The following is a 24930-nucleotide window of genomic DNA, read 5'->3' on the forward strand; positions in this document are numbered from 1 at the left end:
GATGTCATGCCACTGGCCGAGCAAGTGAAAACAGAGATAGATAAATGGGACTATCTTAAACTAAGAAGCTTCTGCACCTCAAAGAACAATGACCAAAATACAAAGACAGTTTACAGAATGGGAAAGAATTTTCACTGAATACATTCTGACAAGGGGTTGATATCAAGGATATATGAAGTACTGGTTGAACTCCACAAGAAGAAAACATCCAACCTCATCAAAAAATGGGTCAATGAAATGAACAGAAACTTTCTCAAAGAAGAAATGGCAAAAAAGCACATGAGAAAATGCTCTACATCATTAATCATCAGGGAGATGCAGATCAAAATCACAATGAGATACCATCTCGCACCTCAGAGACTGGCCCACATCTAAAAGAACAAAAGCAACTGATGCTGGCGTGGATGTGGCGAGAAAGGGACACTCCTTCACTGTTGGAGGGAGTGCCGACTGGTTCAGCCCTTTTGGAAAACAGTATGGACAATTCTCAAAAAATTAGAAATTGGCTCCCATTTGACCCAGCAATACCACTCCTGGGAATATATTCCAGAGAGACAAAAATGTATAGTCGAAGTGACATCTGCACTTTTTTGTTCATTACAGCACTCTTTACAATAACCAGAATCTGGAAAACACCTGAGTGCTCAAGAACAGATGACTGGTTAAAGAAAATTTGGTACATCTACACAATGGAGTACTATGTAGCTATTAGAAAAGATGAAGTCATGAAATTTACATACATTCTGTACTACATGGAAAGTACCATGCTAAGCGAAATGAGTCAGAAAGAGTGGGATAGACATAGATAGGTTGCATTCATCTGGGGGATACAAAGTAACAAAATAGGAGATTAATACCCAAGAATAGCCGAGATCAGTACCAGGAGTATTACTCCATAGCTTAGAGGCCAGCCGGGCATTCTAGGGGAAAGGGCAGCTTAGACAGAGAAGGGAGCACTAAATAAATGGTGTTTGGAGGATCCTCCCAGGAGGGGAGATTCATGTTGAAAGTAGAGTATGGACTGAACATGTTTGCCACTCAATGCCTCTTTTGCAGACCACAACACCCAAAAGGAGAGAGAGAACAAAAGGGAATGCCCTTCCACAGAGGCAGGGTGGGATGGGGGGGATGGGTGTGGGAGGGATACTGGGATCCATGGTGGTGGAAAATGGGCACTGGTGTAGGGATGGGTATTTGATCATTGTATAGTCGAAACCCAAGCACAAAAATTTGTAAATCTACAACTGTACTTCATGGTGTTTCACTAATAAAAAAAAACTTCTGGAGAATTAATTCAAATTTATGAGCTGAGTACTATTGGACTTTTCCTTTCCAGTCACATTTACATATTTTAATTTACTTATTCATTAATATTTTTATTACCTCCTAAAAGTATCAGAGATTTTTTTACATTCATCACACCTCTGATTAAGATTCTATTGTAAAAAAAATTTGTTGTACTATACATATTATTGCTAATGTAAAAAGAGACTTACTATTATAATTTTAATGGAGAAGTTTTGGCTTATATGAAGGTTTTAGTTTTATCTGCTTTTTTGCAATCAGCCACTATACTGAATTTTAAAGTACACTTTTCAAAATATTTTACTTTACAAATTATCAATTAATTTTACTAACAATTTATTAACTTTACTAAAAATTAATTTTTGTTTCTTTTGATATGCAGTTCTTTGTATTTTTACATGTTTAAAATGTGTAACCAACAATACACGCGTGATGCAAAATTTTATAATGCCCCCAAACTTCTTAGAGTTGTCTATTTCTGAACTGTTAATTATTTCTATTATTTTTCTAATTCTCTTTTTTCAGGTAAAGTAAAATGATACATTATTAAACCTATTGAATGTTTGCAACTATTGGATGACATTTTTAAATAAGAATTTTATTAATTTAATATTGATTTATATTTTGCGTATTTCTTTTGTCTTTTTAATTTTTCTACAGAAAAAGGTTTTAAACCTTTTTTTTAAAGTTTATTGTTTCCTAATTTTTTAAATTTATTTATTTAAAAACGTTTTTATTAGTGAAATACCAAGAGGTACAGTTATAGACTTACAAACTTTCGTGCTTGGGTTTCAGTTATACAATGATCAAGTACCCATCCCTCCACCAGTGCCCATTCTCCACCATCAATGAACCCAGTTGCCCTCCCATCCCCCACCCCATCCCCTAGGAATAGACATCATTATTTTAAAAGTTATTAAAATACTTCATCTTACCTTTCCTACTACTAAGTAGTTGCTTGCTCTAGCCCTTTGACTATCTCTGGCCTCACCACAAAATCTTACTTAAGAATGTTCAGATCAATGTTTGTTTATTTTTTTTTTTAAAGTAGACCAACCAGTCTCAAAGTAGACCAAAATCTCATTGCTTCTCAGGCACATATATATATATATTTTAAGCTTTTGCAGGCAATTTAGGTTTTTTTTTTTTTTAAAGTTTTATTTATTGAATCACCGTGAGGAGAACTGTCACAAAGCCTTTCAGTTTAAGTCTCGGTTGGTCATACAATGATCAAACACCCATTCCCTCACCAGTGCACATTTTCCACCACCAAGAACCCCAGTATAACCCCCCTCTCCAACTACCATTTCCCCTCCCCACTTGTGTGGCAGATTTCTCCTTTACTTTCTCTCTACGTTGATCACATTCAATAATATGACAAAAGATTCAACATTATTTTTGGAATTTTTCCCAACCTGCCAGAAAGACATCCTTAGGTAATTTGTTTTCTATTGATGATTATGAAGAGCATATGATGTCATGTGGCTGTGATAGTGGTCATGCAATTTTGGATTTCTGTTATTTCAGTAATAAACCTAGAGGGATTATTGCCAATAGCTCCTGGGTTCTGAGATAGGTTTGTGTGCCTCTGGTATCATGGTAGTTCAGGAGCCGGAGGAAGCATTTGTGCGTGGCAACAGGGGCCTTGTCAGGATGGGAGCAGCACCGATTTCACCCCCTATCCCACGAGGCCCCACCTGCCTCGTCGATTCAATCTCATAACTGGCTGTCCATTAGACTCTGAAAAACAGAGGTCACCATGCTACCGCTGCAACGGGGGGACAGGCGGAGGGACAAACACCCTTCCCCTCCCAGGGTGGCATAGCACCATAGTTTAATGCATAGTCCAGAGGCATTTTGGTTGGGCATTATATTTTGCTCAAATTTTCCCACCACCATTAAAGCCTGACTTCCAGGGACAGACACTAGATCATTTACTTTCCATTGCTCACTTTACATATCAGGAGAGGTCGCGCGGCCGCATAAACGGCTATGTGGTTCGGAAGAATAGTCCTGATGCCTGCACACTGGAGCCATGCTTGTAGAAGCTCATGGTTGCTGGAATTCCATCTGGAGAAGGCGGGGAGACAGCACCTACCCCATCTGGGATCTCCTTGTGATATCAACTTCGTATGGGGCCCGGAGAATTCTCCAGGAGTTGTGGATCCCACAGGCCAGGTTTCTTCATTACTGTGTGCTGCAAGATGGCGCTGGGGGCAGGATGAGGGCGTGAATTCCGGGATCAGGAGCTGACTGGGAGCCAGGGAGAAACTACCTGGCCTGGCGTCCCCATGTGGTTCGGAAGAATAGTCCTGGTGCCCACACACCAGAGCCATGTTTGTAGAAGCTCATGGTCACTGGGATTCCATCTGGAGAAGGCGTTGCTTCCTAATTTTAAAGTCTTTAACACATGTGGTCGACTAAGAAAGATTTTCTTTGTTCTAACTTTCTGTCATAGTGTAGTTGTGAAGTGTTAAAATTTAGTGGTATTTTGAAAAAAAATTGTTTTATGAAAGTAAATCACAGATGATTGGCCTGGGTTAGTATGACAAGGCCCTCCCTCAGGTATGATTTCAGGTTGAGAATTCATACCCAATATTTTCCTAAGTGATCTCTACCTTATTATAAATGTAATTTTAGCAATTTTGGTCATCTATTTTTTCTACTGTGCCAGTCCTTGTGTGGAATTCTTATGATCTTTTTCTGAGGTATTTGCAAATACTTGGCTTATACCAATTATTTAGGTTATTCCAAGTTATTTTCCCCTAGTTTCCACCTAACCATGGTGGAAGATAAGATTGTACCTAAAAGCCCGTACTAATTTATAATGTCCTGTTAACATTTTTAATGCAGGACTTTTCTTTCCTTTATCATGAGAGATTTTGGTGTCAAAGTACCTTAGCACCGAACACTGGGCCAATGGTTTGAATATTTTTATATTAAAAGGAGCTTTTTTTGGGGTGGTTTTACTTAAATGTTTCTTTAACATTTCAAAAGTGACTACTCAAGGTCACTTTCTTCCAGATCTGTCCCAGCTGTCTCTTTAATAAACAGGTTTCACGATGAATGTGTGTACTTAGGTGAAATAACAAGGGCACACTCCAAAGTTCCTGTTAAAACTTTGGCAGTGTCCGCTCAACTTTTTTAATAACTCCCACTGCAAGTAGATTGCAGTATCTAGTCCCTGATCTAAAAGCTGCTGACTTTCAGTAGCTTTTATATAGCAAGACACTAGAAATATATATCCATACTTCTGACTTCTAATGTGTGTTAAGGACTTCCGTGATTTCAAACTTGTGAATCTTGAGAATATGGTGCTTTTGATTGCTGATGTATAGCTGGTAGGTTAAAAGGTAAAAATAATACCTAAGGATCTTTAAAAGCAAATTGAGTTTGTGTTCTTCAAGGTAGTAGTAAAACTCCATTTAATAATTTTAACATATAGGGAAAATTTAACGGAATTGATGATATAAAGTTGGGTGATTGCATTAAGTTGTTAGCAATTGCATTCTGCAGAAAAGCAGAGAAAAGAAAACCAGAAAACGATTTGCTTTTGATAAACGTATAATATATAAATGTTGTTGGAGGTTTCCTGGGTGACTCATGTGAAGTGGGGAGGAAAGAGGTATAAACCTTGATAAGGAAATCTGAGACTTTCTGTCTGCTTCACTAATTTTACATCTGAAATATGTATATATTAGGCATTGTAATAGTTTCTGTGCTCTCAGTACTAATTTCATTGCTAGGAAAATATCAGAAATAAAAAATTATGCCTGGTAGAGAATTTTCAGTGTATTTAATGTATAAAGCTACACAAAATTTTTATATGAAAAGACTACTTTAATTTTTAAAAGATGAAATAATTTTGGAAGCAATATATTTTCCTAAATTCCTGAATGGATACTAGGTTATAATTTTTTAATATGAGTATTGTTATTTCTGTTATTGAGATAAAATAAATTATTTTGAGCAGGTTCTTAAATTTGGATTTTAAAACTTGATTAGTTCTTGATAGTTATCCAGAAATGTGCCAGTGATTTATAGAAATAATCTAATTCTCATAATCAAGGAGACCAAAATTTACAGGGACTACTAAAACAAAATCAAGTTGACCTAATAGTTGAAATATTAGTCTTTAAACCCTTTTTTCAAGAGTTTAATTTTAATACATCTGGAACAATGTTTTCTGACAAAAATTTTAAAGTGTTTATCAATATTGATACTAATTTTGAATATGTGCCAGTAAATGAAGACGGACTCAGGTACTTTTGCATATGGGAAAGTAGGCAGTGAAAATTACAAAAGAGTTTCATGAGACTAGAGATTTGCAGTATTTGCAACATGATGTAAGTTGAATGTTCAATTTTGAAAAGTAAGTATGGGTCCTTAAAGTATCTTTTTTCTTTTGATTTTCTTGGCGCCTGTCACACTTGGATGGTGATGAATGTTTTTTTATTTTGCTTGTTTGTTTGTTTTTCTTGAACTTTTTGTTTTATTTTGTTTTGGGGCCACATCTGGCAATACTCAGGGGTTATTCCTGGCTCTGCACTCAGATATTATTCCTGCTGATGCTTGGGAACCATGTGAGATACTGAGGATTGAAATAGGTTGGCTAGTTGCAAGGCGAGTGCCCTATATGCTGTACTATTACTCTGGCTCCAAAATCTTTTTTCTTGTTTTGAGAATTTATATAGCTTATACTACAAGATGCCCAACATTTATCTTGTGTATTTTCTGTCTCATTCCTAGCTAAAACCTTTCTTTTGCTTTTCCACTTTAATAAATGTTTGTTTTGAGCAACATAAGGAGAAACAAAAGAGGGACTTCTTTCATTTTCAAAATATCTTTTCTAACATAAAATAAAATGGAGAATAACTCATATTTCCTTTTTCATCATTAATAGCCTTATAAAAATAAGACGTTATCTTTTGTAAGTTTTAGTTAAAATAATACTCATGAATAATTGTAATATAATTTGAAAACATGAAAATGAAATGAGAATTTAACTGGATTTTTCTTTTCTGAAAAGGCAGGTACTTAAATGAAAAATATTTTGTCATTTTCACAAAATGCTAAAGATCTTTGAACTCAATAGCTTAAACTATTAATAAAACCTAGTATTCAACAATAGTGGATTCCACATAATTGCATTTATTTAATTTTGGTTAATAGAAACCTTTGAGTTTTCAACCCTCTATTATATTTTAATTTATTTGACTATCAAGTAGAACATACTAACTTGTTATGTTCTTCCTTCACAATTGTAGAATATGTAACCTCCCCATCCAATATTCAGAACAGAAATATTTTGTGAATGTATTGGGAGTATAACCCAACGTGTACTGATGCTTGTCAAAACCAAGAATTTGTCCACTTAAAGTGACATCTGACAGCATTTGTTATGTGGTTCTGAAATAAAAATATTTGATAGTTAATAGATTTTTGTTAGTTTTAGGATCACATCTGGCAGTACTTGGGGGTTACTCCTGACTCTACACTTAAGAATTATTCTTGGTGATGTTCATGGGAACATACGGGGATTGAATCCAGGTTGGCAGCATGCAAGGCAAACACCCTACCCACTGTACTAGCTCTGCAACCCCTAGTTATTAGTTGGATTTTAGCAAATAAATACTTGAATAAATTATTAGCTATATCATATTTTCTAGCTCTATCATTTTGTTCCATTTTTTCATTTATAGAGCAGGCTCTGAAGAACAATGGAGGGGTTTAACCATTCCAGAGTGTCCGAATTTGTGTTACTGGGACTCACTGATTCTCCTGACCTTCAAATTTTATTCTTTGTGATTTTTTCTATTTTTTACCTAATGACCATGTTTGGCAATTCTCTGATTTTGCTCACAGTCATGTCCACTCCACAGCTTCATTCTCCCATGTATTTCCTGCTCAGCAATCTCTCTCTGATAGACATGTGCCTATCCTCCTTTGCAACTCCAAAGATGATCATGGACTTCTTTGCTCAGCGCAAGACCATCTCCTTTGAGGGCTGCATTTCCCAGATCTTCTTTTTGCATCTTTTCACTGGGACTGAGATTGTGTTGCTGATCTCTATGTCTTTTGACAGGTACATTGCTATATGCAAACCTCTCCATTACTCAACAATTATGAGCCAAAAAGTCTGCATTGGGCTTGTGGTAACTTCTTGGACAGTGGGTTTCCTGCATACAATGAGTCAGTTAGCTTTTACACTCTACTTACCCTTCTGTGGTCCCAATATCATAGACAGTTTTTTCTGTGACCTTCCTTTGGTCATTCAGTTGGCTTGTATAGATATATATGTTCTTGGACTCTTCATGATCTCAACTAGTGGTGTTATTGCTCTTATAAGTTTTTTACTTTTGCTCAGTTCCTACGTCATTGTTCTTAATACTATCAAGAGCCACTCCTCCACAGGATCATCTAAGGCTTTTTCCACCTGCACTGCACATTTTATAGTTGTTACGATGTTCTTTGGGCCCTGCATCTTCATCTATGTGTGGCCTTTCACAAATTTTATGATGGACAAAGTTCTTTCTGTTTTCTATACCATCTTTACCCCCTTTTTGAATCCACTTATCTATACTTTGAGAAACCAGGAAGTGAAGACAGCTATGAAGAAGAAACTAAATAACCGGTATTTGAGCCTTGGGAAAACATCTCCAAGATATCCAGTGAAATGAATCGGGAGTTTCTGTATTATTTTCAGTATCATCAATTTTGTTCTTAGAACAACCAAAAAGTAAGCTTAAAAATTGTCTTTCAGTTCTTCAGTCTAAATTCATAAAAATAAGCCACGATTTGAAAGAGGTGAAACATTTTGCCTAAAAAGCAACACAATGTTTGTAAATATTTTGAGATCATTCATTTCATTTCAAGATCTACTTAAATGTATTGGTTATTTTCATAGAAAAATAGCTACATAAAAATTGTGGACATAAATTTAGATCTTCAAAGACTCCCCTAGTCTCGGTAGCATACCTTATATTGATCTTAGATTGACCAATCAAAGAGTGCTGGGATAAAATGTTGCTCTTTTGTTCTCTCAGAACATTTCTACTCAGAAGCATTGCTCTGTGGTACTTGATGTCATCTATTGGTAATGTTGTAATTAAGAGTGTAAGGCATAACAGATTCCCCCACCTCAATAGTACTGGAATATTTTTGTTAAAATTGATATTTTTAATATAACTTTATGAATATTTTTGAACAATCCTATTACAATGAGCATGAATTAAGCCAATTTTGAACAAAAAGGAGTTTGAAGTTCCTGAAGTTAGTAAGTTTTTAATAGTACAGACTATTATTGCACTTGAAAATGAGAATAGCAAATAAATAATGAATCAGTTGGCAAGTCATAAGTTTAAATCATAAAAGGAAACTACTAAATCTGATTAAAATTCAAATCTTGGACAAATGTCCTAGATATTATGAATTCATTTAAATAAATTTTAATTAATAAATGAATAAATTAATTTATTAATAAATGAATTTTAATAATTCATTTAAATATTTCAAAATATCAGCAATTAAATTAATTGTAAGTATTTCAATAGCCACATCAAGCATTCCAAATATCATTAGCCTTAGTATTTTATTTTCAGTATGTTATAGATTATGGAAAGAAAAAATAAAGATAATTTAAGAAACATATAGCACACACAGTTATTTGTAATTGATTTGCTACTAATTATCTTCAATTAATTTTATCACAAGACTATATAAATGAGCTGACCAATCAATTTCTCTGCTCCTCTTTAATTATAAATTGAAATAGACCAAAATTGATGAAGAGCTACCCACTATAGAAGAGTTCACAGAATTAGTGAAGCTAATTTAAGATCAATTCTCTGTAAAGTTTAAAAGATTGTTGTTTACCTGGAGTTAATTTTATTTTCCACAAATTATTTTGAAGAATAACTGTATTCAGATCAAAGTACTAGTATACATATTTTGACTTCCAGTTTACAATATCTTCAAGGTTGCAGCTTATTAAGATACACAGCAGAACAACAAATGATAAACTTTAACCATTACTAACATGATGGAGTGGGAGAGGAGTTGTGGGAAGTTATATTAGATTGCATGATACTGCTGAATACTTTTAGAATTATAGTATAGTCTATTCTCTGAACTGATTGAAGAGATCAGGAAATGACTTCCTTAATGGATTTGAATAGTTTGTGAGTGAAACTGTCTTACAAAGAAAGGAAGAGCATTCATAGTTTATACATTTAGCTCAGTCTTTTAAATTTCTATATGCTTCTGCACAAACCCCCCAAAGTAGTTAATATATGAAGTTACATAATATGCATGACATGCAGAAGTTTATAAATGAATTTAGTGTTGGAAGTAGGTATAAAAGGATATTTAAACTTGGAATGGTAGTTTAGACTTTACTAAAATAATATCACTGGAAAGGGATTAAGGTGAAACTCTACTCTTACATCGTTCTTATTATTTACCAAGTGCATCATCTTTGTTTTTAAATATGAAACCATTTCTAAATTTTCAACCTTTAGTGTGTGATTATTCATGGAGCATATTATCTGTTTAAGGCACTTGGTGTGTGCTGAAAATCCATTAATGTATACTATTTCTATTTTCTATTTTCAGGACATTGTTTTAGCAATTATGTAGGATTATTAGTTTCTGGCAGAAAATTATGGTCTCATACTAGCATTTAAAAATTTTTTTTCTTGCTAAAGAAAGAGTTCTAAATGTTTCTTAGATGCAGTTTCTTCACTTATTAAATGTGGATATAATATTTAAGCACAAGGGGTGTTGTAAAAATGAAATTAAAATACATGCAACATAATTAGCAGTGCTTGGTAAGCATTAAGGTTTTTAATAAATATTAACCAAAAATACGGTGTTGCTGCTGTTGTACTAAATATGTACAAAATCACAGGGTAACTGGAAAACTGGAATGGAAGTAGATGTGGTTACTAGAAAATAAAGGGCATGATTTTAATACTGTAACAGGATGTGACAATTTACCTAACGTAAGGGAATATAAAAATATTGACTATGTGCCAATTATTAATCATTGATGTATGCCTGTAATTATTTTTGTCTTTTGTTGTTATCTTCTGTTTGCCTATAGTATATAAAAGAAATGTTGTATTTTTAGGATTTCTCATTTTATTTTTATGATGTATTTTGAAAATTATTTATTTTTCTGAAAGCTGACATGCTAAGTTCCATGACGATTCAAAGAGATAAAATTGAGAAGTTTTAGACTTCAATTAAAACCACTAAAACAGTTGCAAAATTTAGGTCATACCATAAATGCAACACATACACATTCAAAAAATTATTTATTGATCATTCCAAATTAATTTTGCCACTAAGAGTTCATTTGAAGGGAGGGACTGGGGGGAGTTGGAGTCACATCAGCAATGTTCAGGCTTATTACTGGCACTATTCTAAGGAGTGACCCCTGGAGGTGCTCAGGAATCAATCAAACTAGGAATTCAAAATAAATCACCACCAACAAAACCCATGCAAGGTAAGTGTCTTACCTCCTAAACTATATCTCTGCTCCTCTTTAATTATAAATCGAAATAGTCCAAAATTGATGAGGAGGAAAATTGACAATATTTGCAATGTTCGATAGGTAAGGGCTGGCTTTATTGCAGTAGCAATATTTTTAGGTAAAGTGCACATGATTAAGGAGTGGTAAAATATTCTCTGTTTATTTTGTTCATTACCCATTTAAAATGATAACTATATTATTTTGAAATGTGAATTGCTATATATTTATTTGAATTTACTAAAAATTTTAACTGGGAAGTGAAAGGTTTAATTTACATATTATTTATATGTAGCACATTAGTGGGCTGGAGTGATAGCACAGTGGGTAGGGCATTTGCCTTGCACGTGCCTGACCCAGGTTCAATTTCTCTGCCCCTCTCAGAGATCCCAGCAAGCTACCTAGAGTATCTTGCCCGAAAGGCAAAGCCTGGCAAGCTACCAGTGATGTATTTGATATGCCAAAAACAGTAACAAGTCTCACAATTTTTCGTGAGACGTTACTGGTGCCCGCTCCAGCAAATAGATGAACAACAGGAAGACAGTGCTATACAGTACAGCACATTAGTATTTGTTTCAGGGATAAGAGGATACGAAGAAAGACTGTCCACATTATTAAAATATAAAGACTTTATCTTTTGAAAAGCTTAATGATTTTTTAAATTGAAATAAAATCATAGCATCATGTCAGACATTTTATTTGATTAAAATATAACTGAAGTTTTAGAATAAATATCTATTCTTTATCTGGACATTTCTGGTGGTAGTGTTCCTTCCTGGGGAATCAGACTATCTTTCAATCATGTCCTGATAGCATGTTTAGATAACTGTATTCAGTATAATTATATAATTAGCTTAAAAATATTCCTATATGTTTATGTGTTTGTGTGCATTTCAGTTTAAGTTTCACTGAAGTTCCACAGAGGTCTAGTCTCGTGTATGTGTATGTGTGTGTGTGTGTGACATATGTGAATGTGTTAGATTTTTAGCGATAGCACAGTGGTAGGGCGTTTGCCTTGCGCAAAGCCGGTCTGGCTGAGCCGGGTTCGATTCCTCCGCCCCCTCGGAGAGCCCGGCAAGCTACTCAGAGTATCTTGCCCGCATATTTCAATATTCCAAACACAGTAACAACAAGTCTTAAAATGGAGACGTTACTGGGCCCACTCGAGCAAATCGATAAACAACGGGAGGACGGTGTGACAGACAGTGATTTATGGCAAACTTTTTAAAATTTTATTTTATATCTTGGGAGAGGGCATATCCGGCAATACTCAGGATTTATTCCTGGCTCTGTGCTCATGGATAATTTCTGGTGGTACTCAGAGGACCATATGTGGTGCTCAAGATCAAACCTGTTTCCTCTGTTTGCAAGACAAGCGCCTAACGTGCTGTAGTATCTCTCAGGTGAGACAAATAACTAACCTCTCTTAATTTTCTCATTATTCTTTGAGTTTACAAGTCAATTAAGAGATAAGCTGCAACTACTGGAATTCTAAGCATGCTTATCTTCCTTAATGGTTTATAAAGAAGTAAAACTAAAGATAAAGTTAGATACTTTAACATGTCAAAAGAAAATGCAAACTGATAGATTCCCTTCAAAATTGAAGCAAGGGGCGGAAGAGATAGTATAGGATAAGGCATTTGCCATGTACATGATCTACCTTATTAAATACCTGGAATCATCCCTGAATGAAAAACCAGGAATGAGCCCTGAGGACCTCCAACCGTAGACATAGCCTCCAAACACCCTGTCCCCAAGCCCACTCTCCACTCCCAACCTCCCACCCCAATCAAACAAAAACAAAAGTCCATAGAGAGGGTACATGGGTTAAGGTTCATGCCTGTGGCTGATAAAGTTATATCCCCAATACTGAACTGCCAGCACATTTGGTTGAGAGGTTCCTGGGGAAGAGTTCCCAGTCTTCCTAGCTCCTGCTTTCAAATGTGACACAAACACTCACCATATAACACTGGGGACAGAACTTTTAAGCTGTAGCTCTTTTGACTTTTATTTTTCTCTCTTTTTGGGTCACACCCGGCGATGCACAGGGGTTATTCCTGGCTTTACACTCAGGAATTACTCCTGGCGATACTCAAGGGACAATATGGGATGCTGGGAATCGAACCCGGGTTGGCCGCATGCAAGGCAAATGCTCTACCAGCTGTACAAACACTCCAGCCAGCTCTTTTGACTTTAGGTTAGGTTTTAGATCTTATTTATTTGTTTCATCTTTGTAAGTGTTACCACATCAGTTTGTGATCTTTAATAAAGAACTTAAAATGTGTAAGATGTATTTTTCATTCTTTAAATTAAAAGAATTTAATTTAAATTTAAAAAATTTTTCTCCGAGCTTTAACCCTCACTTTGACATAATCCACCTTTGATTATCTCATTCTCAACAGACACAGCATTTATTGAATCATTCTGAAACACTGATATTTCTACAAGTCATCTCCATGTAAGAATGTAAGGCTAATTAGAGAATGAAAATCTGTTATTTTTCTGTCTCTGATGATTCTCTGTCTCTGTCTCTCTGCCTCTCTGTCTCTCTCTCTCTCTCTCTCTCTCTCTCTCTCTCTCTCTCTCTTTAAAGATATCTCTCGTCCTAGGCTCTAATTCTTTTTCTCTTCACATTATTCCTCTAGAAATTTACTTTTACAATTTATTATACACTGAATGGCTCTTCAAGTTAGTGCTTCTGAACATACCCTTATTGAGACTAGGACTGACCTCCTTCTGAAGCAGTTCAGAACTAGAGAGATCACATTTCTCCTAGGATTTTCTAAATTTTTTCTATACATATGACACAATCTCCTTGACTAAAGATGACAGTCTATTTATTTATTTAACGAGGCAAGCCAGAGAGAAGGTCAGACAAGGATTTATTAGCCAGGTTCGATTCCTCCGCTCCTCTAGGAGAGCCTGGCAAGCTACTGAGAATATCTCGCCCACATGGCAAAGCCTGGCAAGCTACCCATGACATATTCAGTATGCCAAACACAGTAAAAAGTCTCACAATGGAGACGTTACTGGGCCCGCTCAAGCAAATTGATGAACAACGGGAGGACAGTGCAGTGCAGTGCTATTTATTTATTTATTTATTTATTTTTGTGTCACACCCAGCGATGCTCAGGGATTCCTCCTGGCTCTAAACTTAGTAATTACTTCTGGTGGTGCTCAGGGGACCATATGGGATGCCAGGGATTGAACCTGGGTTGGCTGCATGCAAGGCAAACACTCTACTCACTGTACTATTGCTCTGGCCCCATGATCTAAGAGGTGCTTTTGAGTCTTTTTTAAATGATGAGTGCAAGAAACTGGACTCTTTCCTTTAGAAAGAAGCCATTCTACTTTTTTACTTTTAATTACCTCTTAGAGTTAGTAATTTAAAAAGAAGTAGTAATTTAAATAATAGTTTAATAATAGTAATTAAAAATTCTTACATGAGAAAGACCCAACCTTATCGCAGTCAAATTTGCATAACATCATGGTCACGGTCACGGTCCTCCCGTTGTTCATCGATTTGCTCGAGCGGGCCCAGTAACATCTCCATCATGAGACTTGTTGTTACTGTGTTTGGCATATCGAATACATCACGAGTAGCTTGTCAGGCTCTGCCGTGTGGGCAAGATACTCTCGGTAGCTTGCTGGGCTCCCCGAGAGGGGCGGAGGAATCAAGCTCGGGTCGGCCATGTTGGCCGCTTGTAAGGCAAACGCCCTACCGCTGTGCTATGTTTGTTTGTTTGCATAACATCATAATATGAAAATATGGGAATTTAGAAAAAGGCATGTCTATATATGCTTGATGAGTCAGAGAAAGTTTCTCAGGGAGCTCTATCTATGAGATCCAATTTAGATTTAAAGACACAGGTTAAAAGTGAAGGATGGAAAAAATTTCTATACAAATGATAATCAAAAGGGATCATAGCATATTTGCATCATATATTTGTTGCACAGGGAGGTAAAGGTAAAGGTAAACATAAAGGCCCTCCCGTTGATCGCCGATTTGCTGAGCGGGCCCAGTAACGTCTCCATTGGAGACTTTGTTGTTACTGTGTTTGGCATATCAAATACTCTCGGAAGCTTGCTGGGCTCTCCGAGAGGGGCGGAGGAATGGAGCTTGGGTCGGCCATGTTGGCTGCTTGTAAGGCGAACGCCCTACCCGCTGTGCTAGGGAGACAGAGAATAAAAACTGAGAAGAAGAAGACAATGGCAGAGGAAGATAGAGCCAAGAGACTAAAAAGAAAAAGACAATGGAAGACAACGGCAGCAGACTAGAGACCAGAAGAGAGACAGAGACAGAGACAGAGACAGAGACTGAGGAGGATAGAGGCAGGAGACTGAAGGGGAAGACAAAGACTTGGGGATAGAAAAGACACTGAATGAGGACTTAGAGTGAAGACTAGATCCTGAAGACTAGATGTTGAGGATGAGAAGGTCCATGATGAGATACTGAAGAGGAAGAGGAAAACTGAGACTTTGGAGACTTTGAGGTCTGCGAGGAGACTTGGAGGTGGAACTCTGATGACCAAGACTATGGCCATGACAACGACTATGTTTGTGAAAGAGAGAGATCGAATGACACTGGAGAGTCTGCCTGTCTTCCATCCTTCACCTGTCGTCGTTGGGAAGAGCCTGAGGAGGTCGTTCCCGGCCACCGAACGTCACCTCCGGGCCCTACTTGTGTGCAGGCCTGCGGGCCCACCACAGCAAACCTTTCATTCTACCCTTCCTCTTCTTTGTATCTTGTGGTATTGTGAAAACTCACAGCTGAACGACGCTTTAATGATAACTATTTTATTGAAAATGATATCAGCTTTAATGATAATTGTCTCCAGAGTCAAAAGATAGTTCAAAGGCTAGGAGTATGTTTTGCATGTGGGAAGACTGGATTCAAACTCTGGCACTGCATTGACCTCAAAGTGCTACCAGAGGCAAAGCCTGAGCAAAAGTCTGACATAACCCATGAACACTATTGTGTATGGTAACAGAACAAAACAAATCAACAACATATCACAAGAAATAAAAATCATCACATAATTATAAAAGTTCAATTTAACCAGAAGTTATAATGTTTTAAATATACACAATATAAGAACACTTAACTATATCAGTATATATATATATTTTATATGAAAGGAGAAGTCGACAACAATATAGTAAGAGACTTCAATACCGCATTTACAATAATTAACAGATGGTTCAGACTGTCAGTAAGGGATAAAAAGCAGGTGTAGACAATGTTATGAACCAAATCAACATAACAGATGTGTACAGAGCATTTCACCCAACAGTAGAAGGAATATTCTTGCCATGCACATGAATTTCTCAAGAAAGATCAAATTCCAGGTCACAAAATAAATCACTACAAATTTGAGAAGATTATAGTCAATACAGACATAATTTTTTTTTATTTTTTTATTTTTTTATTTTTATTTTTTACAGTTGTAGATTTACAATTTTTTGTGCTTGGGTTTCAATTATACAATGATCAGATACCCATCCCTCCACCAGTGCCCGTTTTTCACCACCATGGATAATATCCCTCCCACCCCCATCCCCCCACCCCCCCCCCCCGCCTCTGTGGCAGGGCAATCCCCTGTGTTCTCTCTCTCCGTTTGGGTGTTGTGGTCTGCAAAAGAGGCATTGAGTGGCAAACATGTTCAGTCCATAGTCTACTTTCGACATGCATCTCCCCTCCTGGGAGGATCCTCCAAACATCCTTTATTTGGTGCTCCCTCCTCTATCTGAACTGCCCTTTCCTCTAGGATACCCGGCTGGCCTCTAAGTTATGGAGTAATCCTCCTGGTGCTGATCTCAGCTATTCTTGGGTATTAATCTCATACTTTGTTACTTTATATCCCCCAGATGAATGCAATCTTTCTATGTCTATCCCTCTCTTTCTGACTCATTTCGCTTAGCATGATACTTTCCATATTGTACCACTTGTATGTAAATTTCATGACTTCATCTTTTCTAACAGCTACATAGTACTCCATTGTGTAAATGTACCAAAGTTTCTTTAACCAGTCATTTGTTATTGGGCATTCAGGTTTCTTCCAGTTTCTGGCTATTGTAAAGAGTGAATACAGACATAATTTTTATAATCTCAATGAAATGAACCTAGAAATTAATCAGAAAGAAACATGGAAAATTCAAATATATGCCTTTACTAGAAAACATAGTCATGTTTAATAATTGGATCAAAAAAGACAACAAAAATTAGAAAATATATTGATATATGTTAAAATAAAAATCCCGAAGACCAAAAATTGTGGAAAATAGATCTTCTGGGTCTTAGGGAAAAGTATGAACACGAGGGCTATAAAATCACAGTCACTTTCCTCAGATGAAGGCTTTTTAAAATCCTCTCTTTTTTTTTCTTTTTGGGTCACACCCGGTGGTGCACAGGGGTTACTCCTGGCTCTGCACTCAGGAATACTCTTGGCAGTGCTCTGGGGACCATATGGGATGCTGGGAATTGAACCCAGATCAGCTGCATGCAAGGCAAACTCCCTACCTGCTGTGCTATCGCTCCAGACCCCAAATCCTCTTATTTTAAAGAAAGTATTTATTTAACCTACCATGTTACACAATAAATTGAAAATCAAAAGTCTTCCATGCTAAACTATGAGAGCTTGAAGAGCACTCAGTATCTTGTCATATCAGAGCTGTATACAAGTTGTATTCAAGTCCCAAGGATAATTTTGTGGGGCCATATACTGATCTCTAAAATTCTTTCCACCTCAACATTTACATGTTTAGTGGGATATTAACAAAGCATTTATTCAGAAAAATACTTTTATTTTTAAAATTACTACAAATTACTACAGAAATCCTTTATCAATAGCTTAGCTTTTAGTTACTGTGGTCAACCAATAGTCCACAAATAGTAGGTAAATTAGATATGTTGAGGGAGGGAGGGAGAAAGAGAGAGAGAGAAAGAGAGAGATAAAGAGAGAGAAAGAAAGAGAAAAAGAAAGAGAAGCCCAATTCACATAATTTTTACTAAAGTATATTGCAACTATGTTGTTATTCCCTTTAGACTCTTATTGTGCCTAATTAAACTTTGCCACATGTATGTATGTATAGAAAAATTGTATACATTGAATTTGAGGCTGTTGATTATTTTAAGCATCCACTGGGGTCTTGTGGATAAGGGGAGGGCATTGTAATGTTTTTTCTGCTTTTTGGGGTTATTCTTGGCTCTGCACTCAGGAATTACTCCTGGCAGCGCTCAGGGGACCATATGGGATGCTGGAATTTGAACCCGGGTTGGCCGCGTGCAAAGCAAACGCCCTACCCGCTGTGCTATCACTTCACCCCCAGCACTGTACTTCTATGTCCTGAGCCAAGTTCTGTTTGGCTGAATACAAACAAATTAGCAAAAAAAAAATAGCAAAGGCAAATTCTATATTTTCAAAATACTAATTACCTAAAAGATAAACTTAATGCTGAGGTATCAATGTCAACATAAAGCTGTATGGACATAAAAATGTAATTAAATATAAATATATTGCAGAAAATATTAACAGAAAAAGTAAAGTAAGGTCAATAAAATAATTAAAGGATACTTCTGAGCAAGGGTGGGATATTCAGGAATGAAGTAATAGAACCATATGTCTAAAACTTTTCAGGATGATTATTAAACCATTGATTTATTTTAAAAAAAACAAAGTGAAAATGTCATTTTCTAGACAGGTTTTATGGAAAAACTGAGACAGACAAAACTGATTTTAAAAAGTGTGGAATGTCAAACCAATCCTTTGTCATTTTCCTGCCCCCTCTCCCCCAAGGAAAATTTTTTAAAAATTTATTTTTATAAAATTGTTTATGATTTATTACATTCACATTTATTTTATAAATAAAGTAAATTTATTATATTGATTACGTTCATTTATTACATTGGTGTATTCCAACACCAATCCCACCTTGGTGTTGGAATTGCACCTTCTCATCACCATTATTTCCAATTTTCCCAACCACCCCTCAAGCCTGCCCCCATAGCAGAACTGAATAATTTAATTTATATTGTTTGTTATTAATTCTCTAAAAATGATCAAAAGATATTTCTTTGGAAGAAAGTGTGTGAATATTGTTGTATCTAACCATGAAGCCGTCAAGCCCTTATAGAAGATATCATCAACATGTTACAGGTTAAACTTGTGTGTTTACATTTTCTTAATAGAAATTGGTCGCCTTCTACTTCACATCACATCCAATGTGGTGTGCTACTCTTGGTTTCTCAGTGGTGTAGAGTTTGAGATGTCCAGCAGAATTTAAAATTTTTTGAATGGGGTGATGCAGCTGTAGTTAGTTTTTTAACTGAATGGTGACTTTATCATTTTTTGACAATAAAGTGGCATTTCAGCTCCATTATCAAATCAATGACCACTGTGCAGGTTATCCTCAACTTTCTTTGAGCAGGCCTCAAGAGAGGGTGTGCAATCCCTCTCCTCCATTATTGTAGTTTAGGGATCATATTTAAAGAAGTGTTTTGTTTGTGGTTTTGATGTACACATTTACTGTACCTCACCACCATAAAAGTGCCTACTACTCTCCATTATCAATGTCTCATGTTACTTTGTAGTCTGCTTTCTTGCTTCTGTATAATAATCTCTGTATTTTTTCACAAGGGTAAGGAACTGTCATTGTTCAATATTATCTAGTTCTTTATTCTGTCTCCCTGTAGATCACAAATGAGTAAGATATTTTGGTAGGCAAATATTAATTTTATTTTATGTGATAACATTTACTCTTTGAATAATATAATGATTTTGCATTTTACATTTACTGCAGGTTTCAATTTTACATTGCAATTAGAGAGCAACATTTGAAATAGTTATAGCTCAAGGAGTTTAATGGAGATAAGGAAGTATAAAAGAAGAAGAAAAGAAGAAATTAAGTTACTATATGGAACTACACTATAGAAAGTTTCAATGAGGCTAATGACTCTTGGAAGTGAAGAAAACAAAACGAACTTAGGTTTAGTATTTCCAAAACTTTGTGAAATTTATTTTCACTGTGAAGTGTTTTTGAATCAGTGTTAGTAATAAAGTACTAGACTCCACACTGGTAAGAAAGATAAAAGATCAGGGGTTGGAGAGATAGTACAGTGGGTAAGGTGCTAGTCTGATCCAAATTACATTCCCTGCATCCCAAGTGGCCCCCAAAGACTGCAGGAGTGATCCTGGAGTTCAGTGCCTAGAGTAAGCCCTGAGCATCTCTGGGTGTGGCCTACAAATAAAAAACAAGCAAGAAAATAAATAAATAGTAAAGGAATTGTGCAAGTCCTTCACTGACTTTTATTTGGATTAGTGTTTATGCCAACTATTTATAGTTTGTCTTTATACTTCCTCATATTCCATTCCTAATATTTGGAATCTAATTTTAGAACACAAGTGAACTTCCATATAATGGAACCCAGGATACTTATTTGGCTATAATTTTATACGTTTACATCACTATGCTAAACTGGAAGAAAAAAATCATAACAGAAAATAATAGCGCAGCATTTCTTAGTGTGATGAGCCAATCATATGCTTTTTATTGTAATGAAATTTGAGCAATTTAACTTGCAGACATGACATAACAGTACTGTGAAGGCAAGAGACAGATTTATAATAGTCATAAGCCATCCCCCCTTCAAATTCATTAGTAGAGCACCCAGTGACATTAGGCACATTCGTAAAAGTGGCTGATTTTTATCACACCACATATACTTAAGAATATAACTTTCAATTCTGCCAAATTTAATAATTTTATGGCTTTAAAACAACAGCATAGTTAGAACTTATAGTTGTACAGATTTAAGTTATGTACATAAAAGCATACTGAGTCACTATATTGTACTTGAAATTCATTTCTTTATGTATCTGTTTGATCTATTTTCTGTATGTCCATCAAGCACAATTTTGCCATTTATCTCTACCTCTTATTCACACATTTACCCACTTATTTTTTGGCCCATTCACCTTTTTTACTATTCTATGTAACCTATTTATTAATAATTGACCTACTGTCTATCACTAATCTACATTTGTCTATTACAAGCCCAGGTTATTACAGTATTATACATAATATTACACAAACATTGACATTGTCAGGCAATTGAATTATTATTCAAAATAAGTCATCTTATTTCACTTATACATAAAGCACTTCCCCCATGATAAACTCCGAGTAATAATGACTAAAATGTTTTTAAACATTATCTAGCCCTTATTTGACTGGCTTGGAATTGGAGAGAAAGAGATATCTTTTAGGCGAGACTCTGTTATTCAGATGCATAACTTTGGGAGAGGCACTTTATTTTCTGGTTCTCAGTCTCATCATTTAAACAATTTTCTATATTCTAATTTTCTGTATTCTAAAACGTTTGATATTAGTTCTATCAAATCTAGTGAAATGCCAGTTTCCTGGATTCTTTAAGTAAATACTGCATTTTACCAGAGAGAAAAAGACATACATCTTTTATAAACTATTTTTAATATGGTTTTTGACTGCAGATACGACACAGCAAACATGGCAATTCAAAAACTTGTTAATGATTAGAAAATAAGTAAATAGCAATATTGGTAGGTGAATGCCCAGGATTCTTCTAGTGAGTATAACCTTGAAAAAGCTACTATGGGTTTTAGTTTCATCTTCTGTAGAGGGTTTGTAGATGGGATTATTGTACATATCTCTGAAGTTTCTTTGAATATTATATATATATGTATGTACAGAAACTTTTCTGGAGTTTACTGTTTATTTAAAAAATTTTAAATTTACTCTAGAAAGGGCTGGAGCGATAGCATAGTGGGTAGGGCATTTACCTTGCACACAGCACCTGGGTTTGATTCCTCCGCCTCTCTTGGAGAGCCCAGCAAGCTACCGAGAGTATCTTGCCCACCCGGCAAAGCCTGGCAAGCTCCCCATGATGTAGTCGATATGCCAGAAACAGTAACAACAAGTCTCACAATTTATTGTGAGATGTTACTGGTGCCTGCTCGAGCAAAATGATGAACAATGGGAGGACAGTACTACAGTGCTACTCTAGAAAACCTCGGGACAAACAAAAGATATGTTAGGTACAAACTCCTGTTCTTTTCAAAGATAACTTATAAAGAAGTTAAATAGCAAATATTTTTACTTATCAAGAATTCTCCACTTTTTTGGTTATGTTTGAACTGTAGTAAGTTCAAATAAGTTCATCCATGAACACCTTTGTAAACAATTGAAAATTCCATTATTACTTTAGTGGGCACTATACTTTTTGGTGATGGTTCCCTGTTTAATAAAGAAAAGATACTGGAGGGAAACTACATTTTCTTAAAATTTGTATCTCAAGGTAAGAATACTAGGGAAATGCTGACATTCAAAAAATTGTATATGAAAGTAAAGTGTTAATCATAGGTTTGATAATGCTCTATAGTAAATATCGTTTCATGAGAAACAATTAATATAACTAAAACTCAGTGAATACTGAGTCTTAATACAGAAACTGTTCTCCCATAAATAAATTGATTTTCCTCAATAGCAACACTATGACCAACTGAGTGAGGGAAATAAGTGCTAAAATACTGAACAACTATTTCATTTTTCTATAGGAAAATTAGGAGGTGTATGATCAGTCTTCCTTGACTTAAATATACGGTTACTGAGTTTCCTCATGGAATTCTTAACGTCTTTATTTCTAAGGGTGTAGATTACTGGGTTCAAGAGGGGAGTGAAAATGGTATAAAATACTGAGAGCACTTTGTCTATTGGGAAATTTGTGAAAGGCCACACATAAATGAAAATGCAGGGGCCAAAGAAAAGGGTTACAACAGTGAAATGGGCACTGCAAGTGGAGAGGGCTTTGGAGGAACCACCAGATGAACGTTGTCTGACTGTCACCAGGATGATGGTGTAAGATATCACCAAGAGGATGAAGCACACCAGAGCAATCAAGCCACTGGTTGAGATCATGAACACTCCCAGAATATATGTGTCTACACACGCAAGCTTAATTACCAAAGGGAGGTCACAAAAGAAACTGTCCACTTTATTGGGTCCACAGAAGGGCAAATTCACAGTAAATGCTAACTGACTCATAGCATGGAAGATGCCAACAATCCAGGAAAGTGCCACAAGTCCAATGCACGTTTTGTGACTCATAATGGTTAAGTAACGTAGAGGTTTACAGATAGCAACATACCTATCAAAAGACATGGATATGAGCAGCACAATTTCAACACCCCCTAAGAGATGCAGGAAGAATATCTGGGTAATGCAACCTTCAAAAGAGATGGCTTTGTGCTCGCTGAGGAAGTCTGCAATCATTTTGGGGGTGGCAAATGAGGCTAGAGACATGTCAATGAAGGAGAGATTGCCCAGCAGAAAGTACATGGGGGTGTGAAGACGGGGCTCTGACATAATGGTGAGCACAATAAGGAGATTCCCCAGAACAGTAGCTGCATAGACCGCAGAGAAAAACAGGAAATAGAATATTTGGAGTTCCCAAGAACTGGAGAGACCCTGCAGTATAAATTCCCTTACCACTGACTGATTGTTCCAGGCCATTTACTCCAGGTCCAAGATGAGAGAACTAGGAAAAAGATGGTTAAATTTAAAGTGATTTCTAAATAAAACATTTCAGTGGAAGCCTACCACCACTAAATAGTTTCCTGTTACATTACCATTTTCCTGTTAATAGTGGCTAAATATTTCTCCCAAGGACTTTCTAGATTTGTTAACTGATTCAATTTAATATTATTATGACTTAGCAACTTGCTTATAAGTAAGGTACAAATCTTCATAAAATTAAGTAATAATCCAGATATTTGTGAAATAGCTAAAAGAAAATCACAGAGTATTGCCAACAATTTTTGAAGAGTAACCTTTTCCAAAACATCCTGGTGAAAACACTGGAGTAAATAATGTTTGAGAATTTTGAATGATTGTTAGTGCATACATACATTATATATATGTATATATATTATGTTATTGGAAAGAAATACTTCTCTATTAAAGGTGGTGGATACAAGAAGAGAACTTAAGGGAAAGACATTGGCTACAAAGCAAAAAAAAATACCTCCAAAACAATCTGTTTCCATTTTCTATGGAGATTGATCACAGTAAAAATGAATTAGTGTCTTATTTATTTCAATTACATAGATGGGCTGGAGTGATAGCACAGCAGTAGGGCGTTTGCCTTACGCACAGCCAGCCCGGCCTAGCCGGGTTCGATTCCTCCGCTCCTGTGGAAGAGCATGTTTGTCAACATGCCAAACACAGTAACAAGTCTCAAAATGGAGACGTTACTGGGCCTGCTTGAGCAAATTGATGAACAACAGGAGGGCAAGACACAGATGTGAACGATCTATTCTTTACCACTAAAGACAAGCACTGCTTTTCAAAGAATGGCAAAATGATGTTAGAGATAGAAAGTGTCACACATTTTCAAAAATAATTTAATGGAAAGACACTGTTAAATATTTTGCTGCTTGAAGCCAAAAATTTTTTTAACTGCTGAATTTTATTCACCAAAATATTCTTAACTAAAAACTCTTCTTGTCTCCAAAGTTTACTTGAACAAGTAGGAGAAATGTTTTTATAGAGACAAAGGATAGTGATGGATCTAGAAGTTATGTAATATAACTTTCCTCAAAAATTGAAACTAGATTCGTTGGGAACTACCTCTCACTGAGAGCTGAACAAACTTTACAAAATTCACAAAAGTCTATTGAAATTGTGTGTATCTAAAACATATGACATAAACTTGTTTCTTGTCATGAAACCAAGCTTTTCTTTCCTCTCTTTTGCTATTTTTCTTTTCTCAAAATTCTGCTGTAAATGTATAGTCTAAATTTTTTAGGACCACACCTAATTTACAAATTTATCTATCTTCTTTTTGTTTTAAAAACTTTACGCTGTCCTTTAATCTATACAGTCTAGAAACTAGGGTAGAGCAGAGAGCTCCCAATCATGGCTTTGGGTTTCTGGGAGCCATTCCCTGCTATACTCAGTTAGACAGGCTCAACAAATCAAGGGAGTGTCCATCCCTACAGCACTGCTTGGCCAGAGTTGTTGGCTCCACCAGGGGAAACTCCTGGAAGTGCTGGGGTGCA

The 24930-nt window shown here is 35.9% G+C and overlaps 2 protein-coding genes across 2 annotated transcripts; one reads left to right on the plus strand and one right to left on the minus strand.

Moving 5' to 3' along the window:
* Positions 1–7025: 7025 nt before the first annotated feature.
* LOC130041927 (olfactory receptor 4K2-like) lies at positions 7026–7985 on the plus strand. The gene has a single exon (XM_056134217.1). It carries the CDS (start codon positions 7026–7028, stop codon positions 7983–7985), a length of 960 nt encoding a protein of 319 aa, XP_055990192.1.
* A 7126-nt stretch (positions 7986–15111) lies between these two features.
* Positions 15112–23383, minus strand: LOC130041702 (olfactory receptor 4K3). Its single transcript, XM_056133946.1, has 2 exons — positions 22474–23383; positions 15112–15446 (listed from the first exon to the last, which is right to left on the minus strand). Exons 1-2 carry the CDS (start codon positions 23381–23383, stop codon positions 15112–15114), a joined length of 1245 nt encoding a protein of 414 aa, XP_055989921.1.
* Positions 23384–24930: the final 1547 nt, after the last annotated feature.

This window comes from Sorex fumeus, unplaced genomic scaffold (genome assembly GCF_029834395.1).
Source record: "Sorex fumeus unplaced genomic scaffold, SorFum_2.1 ptg000098l, whole genome shotgun sequence".
NCBI lineage: Eukaryota > Metazoa > Chordata > Mammalia > Eulipotyphla > Soricidae > Sorex > Sorex fumeus.

Excerpts from the sequence above, each read along its gene's own strand:
- LOC130041702 (XM_056133946.1), bottom strand. The coding sequence starts at position 23,383 with ATGGCCTGGAACAATCAGTCAGTGGTAAGGGAATTTATACTGCAGGGT. Across the intron at positions 15,447-22,473 it reads CATGAGGAAACTCAGTAACC|GATGGAAGACAGGCAGACTC; the intron begins GTATATTTAAGT and ends CGACAGGTGAAG.
- LOC130041927 (XM_056134217.1), top strand. The coding sequence starts at position 7,026 with ATGGAGGGGTTTAACCATTCCAGAGTGTCCGAATTTGTGTTACTGGGA.